Raw genomic sequence first — 25,813 nt, 5'->3', positions numbered from 1 at the left:
TACATAACTATACAAGATAAATTGAATTGGCTAGGGGACTTTCAGTTAAAATAGCTAATATTATACTTTTTGTTGTAGTCCATAAGTGTAGTCATAAGTTTGTGTGAAAATATAAATAGAGATAGAAGAAAATAGATAGTAGAAAGGTATAATGCCTTAAAATTGATCAATTACTATATAATGCCAGGGTTTTACTTATTTTATGGACATTGAATGATTTTTTTAGCTGGAGGACACTGTCGACAAATCTAAGGCCGCGTACACACGGGCGGACTGTCTGTCCAACTTAGTCCGCTGAAACACATTTCAGCGGACAGTCCGCTCGTGTGTGGGCTTCAGCGGACTTTTTCAGCGGACAGTCTGGCGGACTAAGTCTTTCGGAATTTCCGTAATATTGTCCGTCCAACTTTGGTTTCAGCGGACAGTCCACTCGTGAGTAGGCAAGTTGGACGGACTAAGTATGGCGCATGCTCAGAAAGGATTTACACGGCCGAAGGTTGCATTGCAGTGTATTGGACGTCGTATTTCTAGTCCCGTCGTACGTGCTGTACACGTCATCGCGCAAGCTTTCAACGGACTGTCTGTTCATCGTGTGTGGTCAAGTCCGTTCATTCAAAAGTAAGACGGACTGTCTGTCGGATTGTCTGACGGACTTAGTTGGCCAGACAGTCCGCCCGTGTGTACGCGGCTTAAGGGAGATTGATCAAGACACGCATGTGGCTACCTTAGAAATCATCCAAAGCTTCCAATTTTTTTTCCTCTCGGAGGGATACTGTAAATGGACATTTTTAGTGCAAGTAGCACTTAAAATTAATATACATGTCATTTCTCTCTTATTTAATGGTAAATGTAGCTTGGAATCTGAATTCCCTTTGTACCATCCTGGACAATGCTGGAGGGGGTTGAGTGGGATTGATCAGAGCTTATATATATTGTTTATCAGCTCCTGCAGATGCAGCAATGTATGCAGAGGGCTGGAGATGGGGCTAGGCTATTAACTTTTAGGGTTATTAACAGTGACAACATCTAAGGAACTATAGCAGCACTAAAAAAGGAAGAGTGTTGTCACCATTTTAAGGGAAGTGCCTTTCATATGTGCCAAAAGGTTCTGCTGGTAGGATCAACAGGCGTTTACAAAATGTTCCAGAAGGCAACAAACACAGCCCTACATCACATACAGTATATATGACAGTAGTTTTCTTTAGACATATTCTTAGCAATTTGTAACTAAATTTCTCAGGGGTACTTATTTGTTATGTTTACTTAAAGGAGAAGTACAGCCAAAGCTTCTCCTATGGATCACAGGAGTGCAGTTTGTTCTGCACTCCTGTAACCTGCTTTCAGCAGGCTGTGGGATGAAGCCTTGAAGCCCACTGTCGTCTCACAACACAAAGCTAGTCCAGGCTTGGGCAAGATCGTGACAATGAAGTCAGGATCCACCCACATGCCTGAACCCTGGCTCAGCCTCTCTGCAAGCCACTGAGAAGCTGAGCCGGCCGCTCCCACCCCATCCACAGCCCAGCTCTCCAGTGAGTGAGGGGGGGGGGAGCAGAGCAGAGAATGGTGACTGACAGTCTACACCTCTCTGCTCAGGGAGCTGTGAGAACCGAGCGATTGATGTGTTTGATCGCTCAGTTCTCAGTGTTCGAACCGGTGGGGGACAGATGCAGCACTGGACTGATGCTGCATTCACTTAGGTAAGTATGTTTCTTACAAAAAAAAAAAAATGTCATACTTCTCTTTTAATTTTAAAAGAACTTGCCACTTCATTTGTTGGATTTTGTGTTGAGTTCCCTGGTCCCTCTAACTGCAGGGTCACATGGCTGGCTCTCTTTGGCATGTCACTTCGTGAGACTCTCTGGGAACTGTGTGTCCATTTTGTCTCTGTGTTCTGACAAATACAAGAAACATATGTGCAAAAATCTTTTATTACTTTTTAAAACAAATTATTCCTTCTGAAAATAAAGACTTCTTGACATACAGTTATAAAATACCAGTATGTCTTACTAGGCTTAAAATACATGCTATTTCAAAGTGCATGGGTTAGGATTAAGTTTTGGGTAAAAAGTGTACAGTCATTGCATGAGTGCTGGTCAATACAACAACAAGCACTGCCCCATCACCACAAGAGAAGAATATGAAGGACCTGTGATGTAAATAAACTGAAGAATGAAATGAACCAGAATTGCCTTGTGCTTTGCCACACAATGAATGAGCGTTTCAGTTCGCATTGTGCGCTATACAAGTATTTCATTCATTCAGCCACCTCTCAGCTTGCACTGTACACAATACAACTTAGTGATGTCAGCCTTAGAGACCAATCTATACAGTGGAACTTTTGGCAGTCTCATGAGCCTGAGATTTTGCAGGTAAGACAGCAACCAAATTAGGGGCATGATGGAATTTGGGAATTTTTAAGGTACATGGTTTGATAGTGAGGTCTTTACAAGGAGGTTAAATTTAAGTAATGTGGTGCCAAGAACTAACAGGTCTGACTTGGTCCCAGACTCACACAGACACCACCACAGCATTAAACATGGACAAATGTGGCAATACACAGAGAACACACTGGCAAACCCTGACAGTAGGTGGGAAAAAAATATGGGCAACATATTGTCCTTCCTGACAAAATGTGGTAAAACAATTACAGTTGTGACAATATGTAGATGAGGAATAGACAATTTGTAGGCAATAATTGATTTGTGAAAAATTGGGCAATACACTCGTAATTATGATAATACTTGGCAACATATGGTATACCATATTCAGGCAGCAGGCCCAGACAATAATGACAATCCATTGGCAATTTCCTGGCAATTGTGGCAATCCATGGGCAATAAACAGGCAGTACTGAAAATACATGATTAACAAATGGGCAAATGTAACAATTAGTGGGTAACCAGAAGCAAATTGTGACACCATTGGCAATTATTAGATGAATAATGTATGTCATCTAATCTTTCTAGTCATGCTCAATGTGTATTATCTCCTCAGGTGCACATTATTAATATACTGCAAAAAAAGAACGTCTAAAGAGACAATTGCCTTTTTATTGGTGGACTTACAATGACCACAAATTTCCATTATCACACTAATTATCAAATCCGAAATAAACACAAAATACATAGAGGGGCATTAAGGAATCCGCCAGCAATTATCCTGAGTGGGCTCAGATGGCCAATGTGCAAGAGCCCTTAGTGACAAAATTAGATACAAATCAGGCTTCTGTCAGTTAACAAAGTCAATGTGACAGTGTTTTGCACATTGGCGAACCCTAGACCTGTAATCCTGTAATCCAACTAACAAAGATTTGCACAGGCCTGCATTGAATGTATTAAGATAAAAAACATTCTGACTTTGCAGCCCCTTTAAGAAGTGGTCAGGGGCAGGTTCTATTCTGTCACAATGCTACTTTAGAGCAGCTGATGCAGAAATGTATGAATCAAGCTGTCCAATTATAATACATCTGTCTTACTATCCCTGTTTAGCATCATTGTTAAAAGTCTCTGTTTTCAGCATATGATGAGCTGGTGATATTTACCACCTGGACACATCAGTGGTGATGTCTGCTAAAAGTTACAAGAGTCTCTACTAGGCATGATCTGGGGAATTATCTAAGCTTCCTGCACTATTATAATGGCAAAGAAAACTGGCACATTATCTAAGCAGATAGACCTGTTTAAGGTCTATCTGTGCCACCCACGACAGTTTCTATTTCAGAGTGAGTCTAGTGCAGGTCTGCCCCTAAATAACCACATAGAAAACTGCTGCAGATTACTGCCAGATGTAACCTGTTATACAGGATGTGAGCTGTCAGTAGACAGCTCACATCCCTTTCTCTGCCCCTGCAGTGATTAGCCGACAGGAGTAGAGCTTGCAGGGCTAACAATCCTCTCCCCACCTGCTGTGAGCTAAGCAGGGGGGAGGCAGGGATGGCAGAAAGATCAGAGCATTTAGCTCCAGCTCTCCGTTCTCTTTGCTGCCTGCCACAGACATAACAGAGGACTGATTGCTCCTAATTAACAAAGTGGCTTGCACCTTTTTGTTAATTAGGAGCAGCATCTGTGCCATTGTTTACATTTAGAAGAGTGGTGAAAGCTTGTGCTTGCACCATTATTTGTTAATTTCCCCAATATGTTCGGAGTGCACTATATTCTTCATTTATACAAAATTGGTACATGTCACCTAATGCAACACAAAATGAATAATATATATTTAAAAAATACTTTTTGTGTATCTATCACTATCAGAAAATTAGGCAATATACCAGACTAAGTTATGTTTTAGTCTTTTGACACTCACTAAATTGGGAGACACGTTCTTGTATCTTGCCTCTGACGTTGGTCTGATCTCGTTTTGTCTGCTCTTGGCATTCTTACAAGATCTCGGTATGCTCATGCTGAACGTTGGCTTCAGTCCACTTTTCTGCTGAAATTAAAACATAGGAGGTCACAGATTGGTGAGCAAATGGATTAGAAGATCGTTTTAAAAAGAGTGCATTAAAGGCAAAATCATCAGTAACTACAGCCACAGCCAGACTGTACATGGGACACTTCATTTTTATAGTTTGGAAATTGGTGAAACATTAAAGCCCAATTCCAGTCAAAGCTTTTTTTTAGTTTTGGATAGAGTGGGTAAGAGGTAGAACACCTGTCAACTTAAAGTGGAACGTCACTCAATCAACATTGACTACTTTTAATCCTTAGGTTTCTAGCATTGGTAAATGGATAGGAAAGTATATCATAATTACTTGTTTTAAACATTTTTTTTACATTTATTCAGTTACATTATGGTTTCCATGCTTGGGCAAATAATGTCATACATCCCAGGAGTCTTCAATAGGAGAGGAGAGGTTTTAACACCCTCTACTGCTTGTATGATTGGGCTATGGGCAGATGGAGTCTAGGTATTCTAAGTAAACGCTACATGAATCATCTGCCCTTACTCAAGATGGCCACGGCCAGAAACGTTATAGGGCGTTTTTCAATATGATTTATCAGTAAAATAAAGCATGCAGACATGGATGGATGGGGGAGTTTGCTTTGAATATTAACCACTTGAGACCTGCACTACGTCTATTCACGTCATGGGGTTTCGCTGGTTATATCTAAATGATGCCTGAGTCCACAGACATCATTCAGATATTGCCGTTTTCAGCCGGCGATTCCCTACACCATAAGAATGATCATAGCGGCTGTTCCACCGCTTGATCGTTCTTACGGGCTGCGGGAGGGGACGCCCCCCCTCCCGCAGCCCTCCGGTGCTTCTACCGACTCACCGTTTCCATCGGTGAGTCGGTCACAGGATCCGCCGGCCCCAGCATGTGATCATAGAGATTTCCGGTGGACTAGATTGTCCCCGGAGTCTCTATGATCGTTCGGAGGCCGGGTGCGATGCTATAACGTCACGCCCGGCTTCGGTATTCAAATTAACGGCGCCGATCTGGCTAGGAAGCCATGATCGTTTTTTTTTTTTTTTTTTTTTTTTTTTATTCTTCCCAGCCTAGAGGTGAGATATGGGGTCTTATTGACCCCATATTTCACTGTAAATAGGTCCGATCGTGCCATATTCCTATTACAAGGGATGTTTACATTCCTTGTAATAGGAATAAAAGTCATCAATTTTTTTTTTTTAAGTGTAAAACTAAAAAAATAAAAATAAAATTAACAATAAAAAAATAAATAAAATTTTTAAGCGCCCCTGTCCCCGTGAGCTCGCACACAGAAGCGAACACATACGTAAGTCCCGCCCACATATGAAAACTGTTCAAACCACACATGTGAGGTATCGCCACGAACGTTAGAGCGAGAGCAATAATTCTAGACCTAGACCTCCTCTGTAACATACGTAAGTCCCGCCCACATATGAAAACGGTGTTCAAACCACACATGTGAGGTATCGCCACGAACGTTAGAGCGAGAGCAATAATTCTAGCCCTAGACCTCCTCTGTAACCTAAAACATGTAACCAGTAAAAAAATTTAAAGCGTCACCTATGGGGATTTTTAAATACCAAAGTTTGGCGCCATTCCACGAGCGCGTGCAATTTTGAAGCGTGACATGTTGGTATCTATTTACTCGGCGTATCCTCCTCTTTCACATTATGCAAGAAAATTGGGCTAACTTTACTGTTTTTTTTTTTTTTTTTAAGCATGAAACAGTTTTTTTTCTGAAAAAAACGCGTTCGAAAAATTGCTGCGCAAATACCGTGCGAGATAAAAATGACCACCATTGTATTCTCTAGGGTCTTTGCTAAAAAAACATATATAATGTTTGGGGGTTCTATGTAATTTTCTAGCAAAAAAATTAGGAATTTTACATGTAGGAAAGAAATGTCAGAATTGGCCTGGGTCTGAATTGGTTAAAACACAATTAAATAGCATTTTTGGTTTGTAGTGCTCAGGTGAAGTGTACTTCTACTTTAACCGCTTCAATACTGGGCACTTTCACCCCCTTCCTGCCCAGGCCAATTTCAGCTTTCAGCACTGTAGCACTTTGAGTGACAATTGCAAGGTCAGGCAACACTATACCCAAATGAAATTTTTTGCATTTTTTTCAGACAAACAGAGCTTTCTTTTGGTGGTATTTAATCACAGCTGGGTCTTTTATTTTTTGCTAAAAAAAAGTTTTCTTAGTTTCAGTACATTTTGTAAATAAGTAATTTTTCTCCTTCACTGATGTGCGCTGATGAGGCGGCACTGATAGGTTGCACCAATGAGGTAGCACTGAAGGGCACAGGAAGTAAGGGCAAATCTCCCAACATCCTATCTAACAGTTGTCAGAGCAGGAAGTGAGGGGAAATCCATTCAGCCAGGGCACAATTTACAACTGGAAAAACATTTTCTAGTATAGTGAGGAAGGAGTTTATTGCTCTCTTTGTTCCCATAAGGGAGATTTCCACATCACTATATATCCAAGTGACAAGTGTCAAAAACAATAGAAGCAATAAATCTCTTACTGTATATGGTGACATATATGGACTACATTTAATGTGAACCTGTGTCCAGATCATGCACTCTAGAGTATTTACATATTCTGAATAGTGATGGACGAACTTCCGACGGGACGTTTCGCGAACGCGAAACGCGAACGGACACAAACGTTCGCGAAAACGACCGTTCGCCGCGGGCTCCATTGACTTCAATGGGAGGCGAATTTCGCAAACCTTTAGGTCGAATTTGCGGCCACGGGGTAATTATTAGGGGGTAGCACGTAGTCCCACCACCTGGACAATAGCATAATACATGTATGAGGTGAATTTGGGATCGATAACTACAAGCATTTTTTTTTTATTTGGGAAATTGTTCTGACAATTCAGGACTATGGAGCTAATGAAGGCAATGGAGGAGAGGGAAGGTCAGGGACCAGGGTAGGCAAACAAGAGGGTGCAGGAGATACAGAGCACTGACAGCAGCACCGTAATACAGAGCACTGACATCAGCACCGTGACATACAGCGCTGACAGCAGCTCCGTGACATACAGCGCTGACAGCAGCTCCGTGACATACAGCGCTGACAGCAGCTCCGTGACATACAGCGCTGACAGCAGCTCCGTGACATACAGCGCTGACAGCAGCTCCGTGACATACAGCGCTGACAGCAGCACCGTGACATACAGCGCTGACAGCAGCTCCGTGACATACAGCGCTGACAGCAGCTCCGTGACATACAGCGCTGACAGCAGCTCCGTGACATACAGCACTGACAGCAGCTCCGTGACATACAGCGCTGACAGCAGCTCCGTGACATACAGCGCTGACAGCAGCACCGTGACATACAGCGCTGACAGCAGCTCCGTGACATACAGCGCTGACAGCAGCTCCGTGACATACAGCGCTGACAGCAGCTCCGTGACATACAGCGCTGACAGCAGCTCCGTGACATACAGCGCTGACAGCAGCTCCGTGACATACAGCGCTGACAGCAGCTCCGTGACATACAGCGCTGACAGCAGCTCCGTGACATACAGCGCTGACAGCAGCTCCGTGACATACAGCGCTGACAGCAGCTCCGTGACATACAGCGCTGACAGCAGCTCCGTGACATACAGCGCTGACAGCAGCACCGTAAGCAGCCCCAGGAGGAAGTCAGCACAGCACAGGGATGGTGTGATCCCCTCATAATAAGAACCCCCAGGAGGAAGTCAGCACAGCACAGGGATGGTGGGAGCCCCTCATAATAAGAACACCCAGGAGGAAGTCAGCACAGCACAGGGATGGTGGGAACCCCTCATAATAAGCAGCCCCAGTAGAAATATGACACCGCTCAACCTCTTCAAAGAGGAGGGTAGGGGCATATAGTACGGTGTGCTTTTTTGGGTCAGGGAAGTGAGCCAAATGAATTAAGAAGGTCTGTGTGCTTGATTCCAAAAATTGTTTATAGACATATACATGGTCTACTGATCACATGTGTTGAATTCCTCCGAGATCCATGCCTCATTCATTTTTAGAAATGTGAGGTAGTTAACACTGTGGTGAGCTAGGCGAGTACGCTTATCGGTCACAATCCCCCCTGCTGCGCTGAACGTCCTTTCGGACAGGACACTGGATGAGGGGCAAGCCAACAGTTCGATTGCAAATTGGGCAAGCTCTGGCCAGAGGTCAAGCCTGCCCACCCAGTAGTCTAGGGGTTCATCACTCCTCAGAGCGTCCACATCGGCCGTTAACCCAATGTAGTCGGACACCTGACGGTCTAGGCGTTCCCTGATGCTGGATCCGGATGACACCTGTCGATGGGTCGGCTGAAAGAATGACCTCATATCCGAAGTCACCAACACATCTTCAAACCGGCCTCTTCTTGCAGGCGCTGTTGGATTGGTACCCGCAAATCCTTCTCTGGGAGTGGGAATTGCTCCTCTGCCAGCGCACGCAAAAGCAGAATGCAGCATTTCTCGAAGCAAGGCCTGGAAGTGCTGCATTCTGACAGCCCTCTGCGACGGCGGTAACATTTCCGCCATTTTGTGTTTGTACCGGGGGTCTAAGTACGTTGCCACCCAGTACTGGTCCTTGACCCTCATGCTTTTTATACGGGGGTCCCTATTAAAACACTGGAGCATGAAGGCCCCCATTTGCACTAAAGTGGAAGCGGTGTGGTGGCCTGGCTCCTGCTCATCATCCAGGATAATGTCGTCCTCTTCATTCTCCTCTCCCCATCCTCGCACAACAGGGATCCCAGAAAGGTTTAAAGCATGCTCTTCTTGCTCCTGCTCATCCGCCCCGGCACCATCCTCCTCTGACTCCTCATCAGACTCCTGTTGTTGACTTGTCTCAGATAGAGTAGCCCCCCCTGGGAATTCATCCAGCATTGCGACTTCCTCATCTTCCCGCTCCTGCTCCTCCACAGCCTGATCAATGACACGACGCAATGCACGCTCCAGAAAGAAGGCATAAGGTACCATGTCACTGATGGCGCCATGGCTGCGACTGACCAGTTTGGTGATCTCCTCAAATGGCCGCAGAAGTCTGCATGTGTCGCGCATGAGCAGCCACTGGCGCGGTGAAAAAAAACCCAGCTCCCCAGAACCGTTTCTTTCGCAGAGTTCATACAGGTAGACGTTAACTGCACGTTTCTGCTGGAGCAGCCTATCAAGCATATAGAAGGTTGAGTTCCATCGCGTCGGGCAATCGCAAATAAGACGTCTGACCGGCAGATGGTGTCGCCGCTGAATGTCAGCAAGGCGAGCCATGGCCGTGTAAGATCTTCTGAAATGGGCCGAGATTTTCCTTGCCTGCCGCAAGATGTCCTGGACCCCAGGGTATTTGACAAGGAATCGCTGCACGACCAAGTTTAAGACGTGTGCCATGCACGGCACGTGCGTGATTTTGCCCTGTTTCAATGCGCTAAGCAGATTGGCACCGTTGTCACACACCACTTTACCAACTGTCAAATTGAGCGGTGTTAGCCACTCATCTGCCTGTGAACGCAAAGCTGAAAGGAGTGCCGGGCCAGTGTGGCTCTTTGCTTCCAGGCACAACAGACGCAGCACGGCATGGCAACGTCTCACCTGGCATGTGGAATAGGTTCTGGGGAGCTTGGGCGGTGCAGTGGAAGAGACGCTAGCAGCGGAAAAGGAGGAGGCAGCTGAGGAGGAGAGGGAGGAGGATGGAGTAGGAGGAGGAGAAGAAGAGTCAGGCCTGCATGCAATCCGTGGCGGTAAAACCAAATCTACACGGGTGCCACGGGTTACATGCTTGACGGCCGTCAGAAGGTTCACCCAGTGGGCAGTAAAACTGATATACCTTCCCTGCCCGTGTTTGCTAGACCACGTGTCTGTGGTCAGATGTATCTTGGCACCGACACTGTGTGCCAGAGATACATTCACTTGCCGCTGAACATGGCCATATAGCTCTGGGATGCCCTTCTCTGAGAAATACTTCCTTCCTGGGACCTTCCATTGTGGTGTTCCAATGGCCACAAATTTGCGAAAGGCCTCCGAGTCCACCAGTTTATATGGCAGTAGTTGGCGGGCTATGAGTTCTGACAAGCCAGCCGCCAACCGTTGGGCAAGAGGGTTATCCGGCGTCATCATTTTTTTACGCTCAAACATTAGGCCCACGGAAGCCTGCCTTTTTGCAGAAAAATGTGAGCTTGGCGTGATGGAAGGTGGAGTGGAGGACAATTGTGAGGAGAGAGGAGAAGGAGAAGTAGAAGACGAGGCTGGACGGTGAGAGCCTGCAGTGTGGCTTTGTGTGTTCCGTTGCTCCCACTGGGCTCGGTGATGGCTGCTCATGTGCCTTCTTAAGGCGGTCGTCCCTAGGTGAGTATTGGGCTTACCGCGACTAACGCGTTGACTGCAAAGATTGCAGATGGCAACGCTATTGTCAGCAGCGGACACGTTAAAAAAAGCCCACACTGCGGAGCCATGTGCCGGTGTCCTGGGAGCGCCAGATGTGACCGTACATGGTCGATGACTCGCTCCTGATACATTTGCAGTCTGCTTTGTCCCTGCTGTGCAATGTAAGTCATTGCTGCTTCTCCTCCCTATCTGCTGGTCCATATCTCCCTCTGAACTCCCCTCCTCTTCCTCTCTTGTGGGCACCCACGTGACATCACTAGACACGTCATCATCAACGTCACCTTCCCCACCGCTATAAGTAGAGTAGGCAGCAACACCGGGGACCAACCTCCTCCTTGGGCTGATCTGGGTACTGGCGTCAGACTGCTGAGTAGCGCTTGTTGCTACCTCCTCTTCCTGATCCAATACCAAGAGTGGCTGCGCATCAGAAATGTCCTCTTGATATGGATCGGAAAATAATTCCAGTGACTCAAGCGGAAGGTATGTGGTGGTGGTGGTGGTGGTCGTGTTGTTGGTGGTAGTGTCTTTGGGGGTGCACATAGCAGAGAGTGAAGAAGAGGGTGCAGATCGAGAGGATGAGGAGGGTGCAGAAGAGTAAGGCTGAGCGAGCCACTCAACCAAGTCTGGTGCATCCTTTAAAGTAATTGAACGCACCTTCTGCAACTTCCCACTTTGGCTCAAGCCTGTTGCTCCTGCCCTACCCCTACCACCCCTGCGGAAGGGCCTGCCTCTTCCTCTGCATGTCATTTTTTAAATGACCCTGTGACAAAACTCTTAGTCCCTATACCGCTGAAGGACTGCTGCAGTATAGGTGAGCGGTCAGCAGTGGTGCACGTCAACCCTATCTATTGTGGACCTATAGCGGTCCTTACAGAACAGCAGACTGTACCGCACTCAAGCCTATGTACCGTAGCACCCTATACCAAGTTACCAGTCCTTATAAGAACTTTTGTGGACCAAGCAGGTTGTGTATTAGTGTTTAGCAGACTGTACGTCAGTCCCTATACCGCTGAAGGACTGCTGCAGTATAGGGCAGCGGTCAGCAGTGGTGCACGTCAACCCTATCTATTGTGGACCGATAGCGGTCCTTACAGAACAGCAGACTGTACCGCACTCAAGCCTATGTACCGTAGCACCCTATACCAAGTTACCAGTCCTTATAAGAACTTTTGTGGACCAAGCAGGTTGTGTATTAGTGTTTAGCAGACTGTACGTCAGTCCCTATACCGCTGAAGGACTGCTGCAGTATAGGGCAGCGGTCAGCAGTGGTGCACGTCAACCCTATCTATTGTGGACCGATAGCGGTCCTTACAGAACAGCAGACTGTACCGCACTCAAGCCTATGTACCGTAGCACCCTATACCAAGTTACCAGTCCTTATAAGAACTTTTGTGGAACAAGCAGGTTGTGTGTTAGTGATTAGCAGACTGTACGTCAGTCCCTATACCGCTGAAGGACTGCTGCAGTATAGGTGAGCGGTCAGCAGTGGTGCACGTCAACCCTATCTATTGTGGACCGATAGCGGTCCTTACAGAACAGCAGACTGTACCGCACTCAAGCCTATGTACCGTAGCACCCTATACCAAGTTACCAGTCCTTATAAGAACTTTTGTGGACCAAGCAGGTTGTGTATTAGTGTTTAGCAGACTGTACGTCAGTCCCTATACCGCTGAAGGACTGCTGCAGTATAGGGCAGCGGTCAGCAGTGGTGCACGTCAACCCTATCTATTGTGGACCGATAGCGGTCCTTACAGAACAGCAGACTGTACCGCACTCAAGCCTATGTACCGTAGCACCCTATACCAAGTTACCAGTCCTTATAAGAACTTTTGTGGACCAAGCAGGTTGTGTATTAGTGTTTAGCAGACTGTACGTCAGTCCCTATACCGCTGAAGGACTGCTGCAGTATAGGGCAGCGGTCAGCAGTGGTGCACGTCAACCCTATCTATTGTGGACCGATAGCGGTCCTTACAGAACAGCAGACTGTACCGCACTCAAGCCTATGTACCGTAGCACCCTATACCAAGTTACCAGTCCTTATAAGAACTTTTGTGGACCAAGCAGGTTGTGTATTAGTGTTTAGCAGACTGTACGTCAGTCCCTATACCGCTGAAGGACTGCTGCAGTATAGGGCAGCGGTCAGCAGTGGTGCACGTCAACCCTATCTATTGTGGACCGATAGCGGTCCTTACAGAACAGCAGACTGTACCGCACTCAAGCCTATGTACCGTAGCACCCTATACCAAGTTACCAGTCCTTATAAGAACTTTTGTGGAACAAGCAGGTTGTGTGTTAGTGATTAGCAGACTGTACGTCAGTCCCTATACCAATGAAGGACTGCTGCAGTATAGGGCAGCGGTCAGCAGTAGTGCACGGCAACCCTATGTATTGTGGACCGATAGCGGTCCTTACAGAACAGCAGACTGTACTGCACTCAGGCCTATGTACCGTAGCACCCTATACCAAGTTACCAGTCCTTATAAAAACTTTTGTGGACCAAGCAGGTTGTGTGTTAGTGTTTAGCAGACTGTGCGTCAGTCCCTATACCGCTGAAGGACTGCTGCAGTATAGGGCAGCGGTCAGCAGTAGTGCACGGCAACCCTATGTATTGTGGACCGATAGCGGTCCTTACAGAACAGCAGACTGTAACGCACTCAGGCCTATGTACCGTAGCACCCTATACCAAGTTACCAGTCCTTATAAGAACTTTTGTGGACCAAGCAGGTTGTGTGTTAGTGATTAGCAGACTGTACGTCAGTCCCTATACCAATGAAGGACTGCTGCAGTATAGGGCAGCGGTCAGCAGTAGTGCACGGCAACCCTATGTATTGTGGACCGATAGCGGTCCTTACAGAACAGCAGACTGTAACGCACTCAGGCCTATGTACCGTAGCACCCTATACCAAGTTACCAGTCCTTATAAAAACTTTTGTGGACCAAGCAGGTTGTGTGTTAGTGTTTAGCAGACTGTGCGTCAGTCCCTATACCGCTGAAGGACTGCTGCAGTATAGGGCAGCGGTCAGCAGTGGTGCACGTCAACCCTATCTATTGTGGACCGATAGCGGTCCTTACAGAACAGCAGACTGTACCGCACTCAAGCCTATGTACCGTAGCACCCTATACCAAGTTACCAGTCCTTATAAGAACTTTTGTGGACCAAGCAGGTTGTGTATTAGTGTTTAGCAGACTGTACGTCAGTCCCTATACCGCTGAAGGACTGCTGCAGTATAGGGCAGCGGTCAGCAGTGGTGCACGTCAACCCTATCTATTGTGGACCGATAGCGGTCCTTACAGAACAGCAGACTGTACCGCACTCAAGCCTATGTACCGTAGCACCCTATACCAAGTTACCAGTCCTTATAAGAACTTTTGTGGAACAAGCAGGTTGTGTGTTAGTGATTAGCAGACTGTACGTCAGTCCCTATACCAATGAAGGACTGCTGCAGTATAGGGCAGCGGTCAGCAGTAGTGCACGGCAACCCTATGTATTGTGGACCGATAGCGGTCCTTACAGAACAGCAGACTGTAACGCACTCAGGCCTATGTACCGTAGCACCCTATACCAAGTTACCAGTCCTTATAAGAACTTTTGTGGACCAAGCAGGTTGTGTGTTAGTGATTAGCAGACTGTACGTCAGTCCCTATACCAATGAAGGACTGCTGCAGTATAGGGCAGCGGTCAGCAGTAGTGCACGGCAACCCTATGTATTGTGGACCGATAGCGGTCCTTACAGAACAGCAGACTGTACTGCACTCAGGCCTATGTACCGTAGCACCCTATACCAAGTTACCAGTCCTTATAAAAACTTTTGTGGACCAAGCAGGTTGTGTGTTAGTGTTTAGCAGACTGTGCGTCAGTCCCTATACCGCTGAAGGACTGCTGCAGTATAGGGCAGCGGTCAGCAGTAGTGCACGGCAACCCTATGTATTGTGGACCGATAGCGGTCCTTACAGAACAGCAGACTGTAACGCACTCAGGCCTATGTACCGTAGCACCCTATACCAAGTTACCAGTCCTTATAAGAACTTTTGTGGACCAAGCAGGTTGTGTGTTAGTGATTAGCAGACTGTACGTCAGTCCCTATACCAATGAAGGACTGCTGCAGTATAGGGCAGCGGTCAGCAGTAGTGCACGGCAACCCTATGTATTGTGGACCGATAGCGGTCCTTACAGAACAGCAGACTGTAACGCACTCAGGCCTATGTACCGTAGCACCCTATACCAAGTTACCAGTCCTTATAAAAACTTTTGTGGACCAAGCAGGTTGTGTGTTAGTGTTTAGCAGACTGTGCGTCAGTCCCTATACCGCTGAAGGACTGCTGCAGTATAGGGCAGCGGTCAGCAGTAGTGCACGGCAACCCTATGTATTGTGGACCGATAGCGGTCCTTACAGAACAGCAGACTGTAACGCACTCAGGCCTATGTACCGTAGCACCCTATACCAAGTTACCAGTCCTTATAAGAACTTTTGTGGACCAAGCAGGTTGTGTGTTAGTGATTAGCAGACTGTACGTCAGTCCCTATACCAATGAAGGACTGCTGCAGTATAGGGCAGCGGTCAGCAGTAGTGCACGGCAACCCTATGTATTGTGGACCGATAGCGGTCCTTACAGAACAGCAGACTGTAACGCACTCAGGCCTATGTACCGTAGCACCCTATACCAAGTTACCAGTCCTTATAAGAACTTTTGTGGAACAAGCAGGTTGTGTGTTAGTGATTAGCAGACTGTACGTCAGTCCCTATACCAATGAAGGACTGCTGCAGTATAGGGCAGCGGTCAGCAGTAGTGCACGGCAACCCTATGTATTGTGGACCGATAGCGGTCCTTACAGAACAGCAGACTGTAACGCACTCAGGCCTATGTACCGTAGCACCCTATACCAAGTTACCAGTCCTTATAAGAACTTTTGTGGACCAAGCAGGTTGTGTGTTAGTGATTAGCAGACTGTACGTCAGTCCCTATACCAATGAAGGACTGCTGCAGTATAGGGCAGCGGTCAGCAGTAGTGCACGGCAACCCTATGTATTGTGGACCGATAGCGGTCCTTACAGAACAGCAGACTGTACTGCACTCAGGCCTATGTACCGTAGCACCCTATACCAAGTTACCAGTCCTTATAAAAACTTTTGTGGACCAAGCAGGTTGTGTGTTAGTGTTTAGCAGACTGTGCGTCAGTCCCTATACCGCTGAAGGACTGCTGCAGTATAGGGCAGCGGTCAGCAGTAGTGCACGGCAACCCTATGTATTGTGGACCGATAGCGGTCCTTACAGAACAGCAGACTGTAACGCACTCAGGCCTATGTACCGTAGCACCCTATACCAAGTTACCAGTCCTTATAAGAACTTTTGTGGACCAAGCAGGTTGTGTGTTAGTGATTAGCAGACTGTACGTCAGTCCCTATACCAATGAAGGACTGCTGCAGTATAGGGCAGCGGTCAGCAGTAGTGCACGGCAACCCTATGTATTGTGGACCGATAGCGGTCCTTACAGAACAGCAGACTGTACCGCACCCAAGCCTATGTACCGTAGCACCCTAGACAGACCAAGTTACCAGTCCTGATAAAGAGCTTTGTGGAACAAGTGAGTTGTGAATGATTAGCAGACTGCAGCAGAAGGGCAGCAGTCAAGTATAATATTCTTTCTATATTTGGAAGAAAGAATATTATACGTGTACAAGCCTATTACCGTACCACTGATACCAGTCCTGAAAAGAACCTTTGTGGAACTAATAGTAACAGCAAGTCTTTAAAATTATCCTCACTGCCTGACACACTGCTTCCTGCCTGTCCCTATACAAATTGGCAAAAAAGAGTAGGCTGGAACGATTAGCTGGAACAGCTCTTTTGTGGACCTGATAGTAACAGCTAATGATGATGATGATGATGATGATGAAGAAAGACTAATCTGGCTGAGCTGTCCCTAAAATAGCAGCATACAGCGCTCTGTCCCTTTATCTAAACTGACAAAAGAAACTCAGGCTGCTGACCTAACACCTATACCAGTCCTGAAAAGAACTTTTGTGTACCAAATAGCTAGCGTTTTCTCTGTCCCTACTCCACACAGGATCCTTTCCCTACAGTGACAGAAGAAAGAATGTAAAATGGCCACCGGATCGGGTGTATTTATAGGTTAGGGGGAATGTCCAAGTGTCCATGAGCTGTCATGTCTCAATTGGTTGTCCTGTAACACATGATAAACGTGTCACGAAAGGTTAAAGTTCTTGTATACATTAAACACGTAAGTCCGCCGGGGCGAACGACGGAAAAAGGCGTTCGAACCCGCGGACGGCGAAAGTCGGAAATTCGCCGCGAAACGACCGCCGGGCGAACCGTTCGGCCATCACTAATTCTGAACAAGTAGTGAAAATGCTTTAAAACAAGCCCTCATTCATGTTGGTATAAGCATTTGGAAAAAAATTATTTTCAATTATATGTTTGTTTTTCTGTGTGTTCCTGACTGCCCTCTAACGTAAATACAATGTATTGTTGAAATCTTACAGAAAGAATCATTTTACATTAGAAGCAGGAAAGAAGTCAGAAGCGACTTGTTGTAAATCACTTTTGTTGCTTGGCAAGAAGGTTAACAGTTTAATGTCCATAGTCTTGGCACAGGTGCACTTTAAAAATCTGACGCAGACAGCAATAAGAATCTGACTATTTCCAGGTATTCCTTAAAGTTGAGTTCCACACAAAAGTGGACTCAAAAGTATACTCCTCCCCCCCTGGTGCCACAATTGGCACCTTTCTGGGAAAGGGGGGTACAGGATTGACGGGGGTCTTGACGTCACCGCCTGGGCTCCCTCCTCCACCCTCCTCCTCCCCCGGCCGCCGGGCAAGTAGGAGAGAGGATCAAAGCCTTGCGCATGTGCAGTAGGGTTCCCGGCGTGAAGCCGTGAGGCTTCACTGCTGGGTTCTCTTACTCGCAATGCCAGGAATCATTTTATAAAACATTTTTTTTATTCAGTGTAGAGTCATAAATTGCAATGGATTTTATATACAGATTTTGTATGTACACATACATACTGTATACTTGTATCTGTATTACATATGCATTTGTAAAGATAACTTAAATTAAAAGTAAAGTATTTTTTTCATTCCAAAGGAAAAACTTTTTTATGAAGCTTTAGTGAAGGGAATCATCTTGGTTTTATTGCTGTCTGTGACCCCGCTTAGGAGATGTATCCTCACTATATGTCCTGGTGACGATTTTTACCTGGCCAGAACTTTTTTTTTTTTAATCAAAGAAAAAGTTTATTAACCAGCACATAAATAAGTTCCAAAACAATTGTGTCACAGTGTACAGCAACATTTCTAACACTTAAATATACAAACAGGCAAAGAAATCAGCAGCAATTCAAATTAGAGTACATCTGTGGATATACGGTAAATATAGAACCTCAGCTTGTTTATATGATGCAACTTGTTGCATCATATAAAATGGGCAGAACTTTCTTTTATTAAATCCAAACTTTTATGGATGTTACTGGAACAGTAATAGAGGATAAATCTTCCAATGGATTCCAAGAGGAGGTGTTACTTTGAGTGATTTAATCTCCAGTAAAAACAAACAGCAAAATAACTAACAAAACATAAACATTATACCCATAGCCCACTCCAGTGGTTTCCAAATAGCGGCCGGGGGGGAGGAGGGGGGATGTGCTTGCAGAGGCAGCTTTCTGCTTGCTTTTATCCGGCCCATGGGGCACTATTTTCAATCCACTGATACCAACAATAGAACAAAAGGGCATAATTCCCCCCACTGACACCAATGAAGGGGCAGAAATCCTCCCAATGAAACTAATGATGGCGCACAATTCCTTGCAATGGCACCAAACTTGGATCACTATTCCTCCCAATGACATCAACAACGGAGCCCAATGACACCAAAGATGGGGCACAATTCCTCCTATAGACACCACTGATGGGGCACAATTCTATCACTGACACCAACGTTGGGGCGCTATTACTCCCACTTATACCAAAGATGAGGCATTTTTTTTCCCACTGATGTTGGGACCTTTTCTACTCCCAGTGGCCACAGTCTGGCCCCCCTTAAGACTGGAGGACAGTAAACTCTCGTTTAGAAAGCGTGGAGACCCTTGGCCTACTTTAAAAAAAAAAAAAATTGCACCAAAGATATTTTTTTAATGACTGTAAAAAAAATTAAGTTTCATCAAAGATTTTGCATTTAAGAGACACATAACTAATTTTCAGTAAAGCCAGTATTAGTAATAAGGATATAAAAAATATCTTTAAAACAAAATATGAAATACAGGCCTGAAAATATAGCACAGCGAGCAAGCAAAAGGATAGATATTACATTAAATATACTTTCAGTTGGGCTATAAAAATAACTCAATACATGAACTTTAAAAGAAATAAAGATCGAGGGGCCAGCCAATCACAGTACACCCTTCCATCTTAACTTCTTCTGATATTAAAATGGATTGTCAATTTTAACCTTTTTTTTTTTTTTTTACAGTTTTACATGTAATATACATATGAAGAATGTAGAAATATGTTTTACTAATATTTTAGATGATGCATGTATTTTAAAATGTTTACATCAGTTCCTCAGAGTCATGATTCTTACTAAGAATTGCCATGGGGAGGCCGGTAGGCGTTACTGCCAGTGTAATCACAAGCTGAATAGGATTGTGTAAAGGATGCTGTACATCAGTCCCATTAACCCTTTCACTGTCTCTTGAGGGTGTACTTATTCAGTTCGAGGCTTCCCACTGTCAGCTCTGCGTTGTTTGCAGCCTTGAATGAACCATTACTCAAAATAAGCACCAAAGGAAGGAGGGCACCACACAGTTTTTTTCCTAGATGCCACACTCTTAACTCTTTAACCGCCACACTCAACATTAATTAGATTTTTTATAATTGTCCTTATTTTCTGTGTTCACATCTGCATTGTTAAAACCACTTCAGCCCCAGTAGATTTTACCCCCTTCCTGACCAGAGCACGTTTTACAATTTGGCACTGCATCGATTTAACTGACAATTGCGCGGTCATGCAATGCTGTACCCAAACAAAATTTGTGTCCTTTTTTTCCCCATTAATAGAGCTTTCTTTTGGTGGTATTTGATCACCTCTGCATTTATTATTTTTTGCGCTATAAACAAAAAAAGAGCAACAATTTTGAAAAAAAAAAAACAATATTTTTTACTTTTTGCTAAAATAAATATTCCCCAAATAAAAAAAAATACATTTTTTTCCCTCAGTTTAGGCCAATATATATTCTTATACATATTTATACATATTTATACATACATATAAATCGCAATAAGCATATATTGTTTGCGCAAAAGTTATAGCATCTACAAACTAAGGGAAAGATTTAAAGATTTAAAATTTTTATGGCATTTTTATTATTTATTTTTTTACTAGTAATGGTAGTGATCTTGCGGTTTTTAACAGTACTGCGGCATTGTGACGGACAGATCGGACACTTTTGACCCTTTTTTGGAACCATTGACAATTATACAGCGATCAGTGCTATAAAAATGCGCTGATTCGTGTGTAAATGTCACTGGCAGGGAAGAGGTTAACACTAGGGGCGATCAAGGGGTTAACTGTGTGTTCCCTCATTGTTTTCTAACTGTGTGGGGATGGGAGTGACTAGGAGAGGAGACATATTGTTTTTCCTACTTAGTAGGAACAAACTATATGTTTCTACTTCCCTGACAACACAGGGATTTGTGTGTTTACACACACAAATCCCCAAGCTGGATCTATTTCAAACAGGGGGGACCGGGATCTGGGGGTCCCCTTGTTAAAGGGGGCTTCCAGATTCCATTAAACTCCCTGCCCGCAGACCTCCACAACCACCAGGCAAGGGTTGTGGAGGTGAGTCTCTTGTCCCTATCAACATGGGTACAAAGTGCTTTGGGTGGCTACCCCAAAGCACCCTCCCCATGTTGAGGGCATGTGCCCTGGTACGGTTCAGGAGGGGGGTGCTCTCATCCCCCCTCTTTTCCTGTGGCCTGCCAGGTTGCGTGCTCGGATAAGGGTCTAGTATGGATTTTTGGGGGACCTTCACGCCATTTTTTTGTCATTTTGGTGCAGGTTGCCCTTAAGATCCATACCAGACCTGAATTGTCTGCTATGGATTTTGAGGGGGACCCCTACACCATTTTTAAAAAAAATTGGCACAGGGTTACCCTTAATATCCATACCAGACCTGAAAGGCCTGGTATGGAATTTGGGGGGAGCCCCACTCAATTTTTTTTTTTTGGTTCGAGGTTCCCCTTAATATTCATACCAGACCCGAAGGGCCTGGTATGGATTTTTGGGGGGACCCCATGCTGTTTTTTTCAATGAATTTTACCTGTATTGTCGAGACCCGACAATTCATTATAGCCGCGAGTAGTTTTAAATTCCTTTTTTCCTTTAGAAATGTCATTTTGTGCAGAGACTGTTCTAAACACGGGAAAAATTTGCCACTTTACAGGCATTCTATAGACACCCCCAGGTATGAAATGTAAAGGAATATTTCACTTTTATTGCTTCACTTTAATCATTATTAAAATCACTGCTCCCGAAAAAACTGCCATTTTTAAAACTTTTTTTTGCATTGATACATGTCCCCTGGGGCAGGGCCCAGGACCCCAAACACTTTTTATGACAATCCCAAGCATAAAGCATAATAGCCTTTAAAATTAGCACTTTTGATTTCTCCCATAGACTTTTAAACGGTGTTCCGCGGCTTTCAAATTTGCCGCGAACACCTCAAATTGTTCGCTATTCGCGAACAGACGAACACCCGATGTTCGAGTCTTAAGTTCGACTTGAACATCGGGCTCATCCCTATTTATATTTACTATAGCTGTTTTCCCAGTTACAGCAACATATTTAGTGCATAAAAAATTATATTAAATATAGTCGCGGCTTCTGACATTTAAAAAGTCTCACTTCACAAAGCTTTAACATAAGGATCTAATTTAGTCATGTGGCTGTAAATTTCAATTCTCACTGAACTGAAAATAACTTTCCCTGTATACTTTCCTGTGTGTTCGTTTTGTGAATTGGGCCTCAAATGCCCTGTAACTTAAGCCATGGAAGGCACCACTGTTGGGTTCTGCTAGGGCATCAGTTGTTCTTAATTTGGCCTTGATTGTTTGACTTGGCAATCTGACCACCTGCTTGCCTTGTCCTTACATTGTAGGTTGGCGTTTCTCAATAGAGTCCCCTGGGGTTGAGCACTGCCAGTCTTTCTATTCCCTTTGACGTTTTGGAAATCTACTCTTTATATTATATTTACTTCTAATTGTCAATAAATGATGGCCCCTGCATAAAAAAATCTAGGCATAAGGCATAATGCAGAAGGGCTTATTGTAAAAATAATTACTAGAGCATCTGTAATATTTGAACCAGATCTGAGTATATTTTTACACACATTTATGGGTCAGCTGAGACTCATAAGGACTCACTAAACACAATGCAGTCTGCCAGATGGCACCAAGGATGCTGATTGAATCCCAACTATACTATAGATAACTAGACACAGAATCTGGAATTGGAATACCATCTTAAACATATGACAAAAGAAATAATTGAAATGTAAAATAAATGCAATAATAACTAAAAATATGTACTCTCCAAAATAAACTACAGTATACCTTGTTAAAATAGCAGAGGTCGAAGGGACAGACATCCCCTGTGTTTGCTATTTATTATGCTTCACTTTAGCCTTGAACCTTTCCATTTACTTTGCGTTTTCCCCTTTAAGCACTCCTCTTGGTTTGTTTTTTGGTATGTACAACAAAAAAACAATGATACTTCAAGCAAGCATACAATTTGCAATATGTTTATCTGTTCTTGACACAACTAAACTAATTTTATGATTTCAGTATCTCATTTTACTGCATAAAACAAAGAATGGCAACTCTGATGATATAGATGTAAATTCAATTTATTAGGTAATGCTTGAAGTTTAATACCTAATAAACAAACCGATTAATCATACACAGCTTTATCATTATTTCTACAACATTTATAACACAATATATAGCAGTTTCATTTAAAACTGCAAACAATCACTTTCATAATAAAACATAATATCAATTATATTTTCAGTGGTTTCCTTTAAAGAATAATGCTAGGTGGGAGAAGGCATCTGTGCAATAACAGCATTACCCTTTTTGCTGCCGGGCCCTAATTTCCACTTTTAACCTCAGGTGGCCAGACCATTTTTGCTATTTTTAATTTTATTATTTTTTCTTAAAGTTTAAAAAAAACCCAAAGCTGTAAATTTTCTGAAACGACTGTCCCCATTGAATAAAAGATGGTGCTGTTGATTTTAAGCATCCTGCTATAGTTGCGCAAATGTTTATAAAAACAATATTTTCTATACAAATATACAAAAAATATTATTAGTGCAGAAACACAACATAACTTATAACTTAATACTGCATTGAGTTTATAAATTACAAGTATTTCTAAATATTTAAATTGTGCTTTTTGCGAAGCTGTTTAACTCAAACATAAAAAATTAAAAAACCTGTAAATAAGTAACCTACTCTAATATCTGGAATAAGGCTGCAGCAACAACAAATAACATATTTTCTATTTCCATATGTAGCTATTAGGTGGAACTTTTAGATCATTGTTGCATATTTTACAGTTTCTCGTTACCTCATGTTGTTTACAAAGCTTAGTAGCTCAAGCTGAAATTTAAACACACAAACCAAGTTTATAAGTCAGTGGAATGACTCCTCCCCCTCCCATCCCTCCTTTCAGATAGAGTATGGAGTTGCAATCAAACAATCTGAAAGAAAAAAAAACACATTCTGTGCCCTCTCTTTAGAAATCTGAGTGTACCCTCTATTAAATATTTAATTGTAAAACAAGGGTTTATATACAGTATCTCACAAAAGTGAGTACACCCCTCACATTTTTGTAAATATTGTATTTTATCTTTTCATGTGACAACACTGAAGAAATTACACTTTGCTACAATGTAAAGTAGTGAGTGTACCACTCGTATAAGAGTGTAAATTTTCTGTTTCCTTAAAATAACTCAACACACAGCCATTAATGTCTAAACCACTGGCAACAAAAGTGAGTACACCCCTAAGTGAAAATGTCCAAATTGGGCCCAAAGTGTCAATATTTTGTGTGGCCACCTTTTCCAGCACTGCCTTAACCCTCTTGGGCATGGAGTTCACCAGAGCTTCATAGGTTGCCACTGGAGTCCTCTTCCACTCCTCCATGATGACATTACAGAGCTGGTGGATGTTAGAGACCTTCCATTTGAGGATGCCCCACACATGCTCAATAGGCTTTAGGTCTGGAGAAATGCTTGGCAGTCTATCTGCTTTACCCTCAGCTCCTTTAGCAAGGCAGTGATCGTCTTGGAGGTGTGTTTGGGGTTGTTATCATGTTGGAATACTGCCCTGCGGCCCAGTCTCTAAAGGGAGGGGTTTATCCTCTGCTTCAGTATGTCACTGTACATGTTGGCATTCATGGTCCCCTCAATGAACTGTAGCTCCCAAGTGCCAACAGCACTCATGCAACCCCAGACCATGACACTCCCACCACCATGCTGGACTGTAGGCAAGACAAACTTATCTTTGTACTCCTCACCTGGTTGCAGCCACACATGCTTGACACCATCTGAACCAAATAAGTTTATCTTGGTCTCGCCAGACCACAGGACATGGTACCAGTAATCCATGTCCTTAGTCCGCTTGTCTTCAGCAAACGGCTTTCTTGTGCATCATCTTTAGAAGAGGCTTCCTTCTGGGATGATAGCCATGCAGACCAATTTGATGCAGTGTGTGGCGTATCCTCTGGATACTTCTGGATATGACGCTGAGCACATGCACTCAACATCTTTGGTCAACCACGGAGAGGCCTTTTCTGAGTGGAACCTGTCCTGTTAAACTGCTGTATGGTCTTGGCCACCGTGCTGCAACTCATTTTTAGGGTCTTGGCAATCTTCTTATAGCCTAGGCCATCTTTATGTAGAGCAACAATTCTTTTTTTCAGATCCTCAGAGAGTTCTTTGCCATGAGGTGCCATGTTGAACTTCCAGTGACCAGTATGAGAGAGTGATAGTGATAACACCAAATTTAACATGCTCCCCCTTCACACCGAGACCTTGTAATACTAACGAGTCACATGACATCGGGGAGGGAAAATGGCTAATTGGCCCAATTTGGACATTTTCACTTAGGGGTGTACTTACTTTTGTTGCCAGCGGTTAAGACATGTCTGTGTGTTGAGTTATTTTGAGGGGATAGCAAACTTACACTGTTATACAAGCTGTACGCTCATTACTTTGCATTGTAGAGCAAAGTGGGGGCGTGGATCTCAGGTGAGTATTACATAATAAGCTAGTATGCTATGCATACTAGCTCATTATGCCTTTGTCTTGCAGGTCTTTTTTTTTTCATGTGGGTTTACAACCACTTTAACAGAACCTGGGAGTATACAGTGCCTTGAAAAAGTATTCATACCCCTTGAAATGTAACACAGTTTGTCATGTTACAGCTAAAAACGTAAATGTATTTTATTGGAATTTTATGTGATAAACCAAAACAAAGTGGCACATAATTGCGAAGTGGAAGGAAAATGATAAATGGTTTCCAATTTGTTTTACAAATAAATATTTGAAAAGTGTGGCGTGCATTTCTATTCAGTCTCCTTTACTCTGATACCCCTAACTAAAATCTAGTGGGACCAATTGCCTTCAGAAGTCACCCAATTAGTAAATAGATTTCACCTGTGTGAAATTTTATCTCAGTATAAATACAGCTGTTCTGTGAAGCCCTCAGAAGTTTGTTAGAGAACCTTAGTGAACAAACAACATCATGAAAGCCAAGGAACACACCAGACAGGTCAGGGATAAAGTTGTGGAGAAGTTTAAAGTTTAAAGCAGGATTAGTTTATAAAAAAAATTGCAAGCTTTGAACGAACCACTGTTCAATCCATCATCCGAAAATGGAAAGAGTATGGCACAGGGGCGGATCCAAAGTCTAGTCTCGGGAAGTGCACTGCCAGAAAAAA

The 25,813-nt window shown here is 44.0% G+C and overlaps 1 protein-coding gene across 2 annotated transcripts in view; it reads right to left on the bottom strand.

Moving 5' to 3' along the window:
- Positions 1-25,813, bottom strand: part of CLNK (cytokine dependent hematopoietic cell linker) — a 267,728-nt gene that overhangs the window by 56,269 nt on the left and 185,646 nt on the right. The window contains exons 12-13 of one of the 2 annotated variants that reach the window (XM_077477779.1): positions 4,303-4,428; positions 1,736-1,891 (exon numbers count right to left, since the gene is read on the bottom strand). In XM_077477779.1, the coding sequence (XP_077333905.1) occupies positions 1,736-1,891; positions 4,303-4,428 (282 nt within the window). The remainder of the gene's footprint in view (positions 1-1,735; positions 1,892-4,302; positions 4,429-25,813) is intronic. The other variant, XM_077477780.1, reaches the window with a different exon arrangement.

Source organism: Lithobates pipiens, unplaced genomic scaffold, assembly GCF_037356315.1.
Source record: "Lithobates pipiens isolate NorthernLeopardFrog02 unplaced genomic scaffold, aLitPip1_a1.2 Scaffold_13, whole genome shotgun sequence".
NCBI lineage: Eukaryota > Metazoa > Chordata > Amphibia > Anura > Ranidae > Lithobates > Lithobates pipiens.
This window is presented reverse-complemented; position numbering and strand designations above follow the sequence as displayed.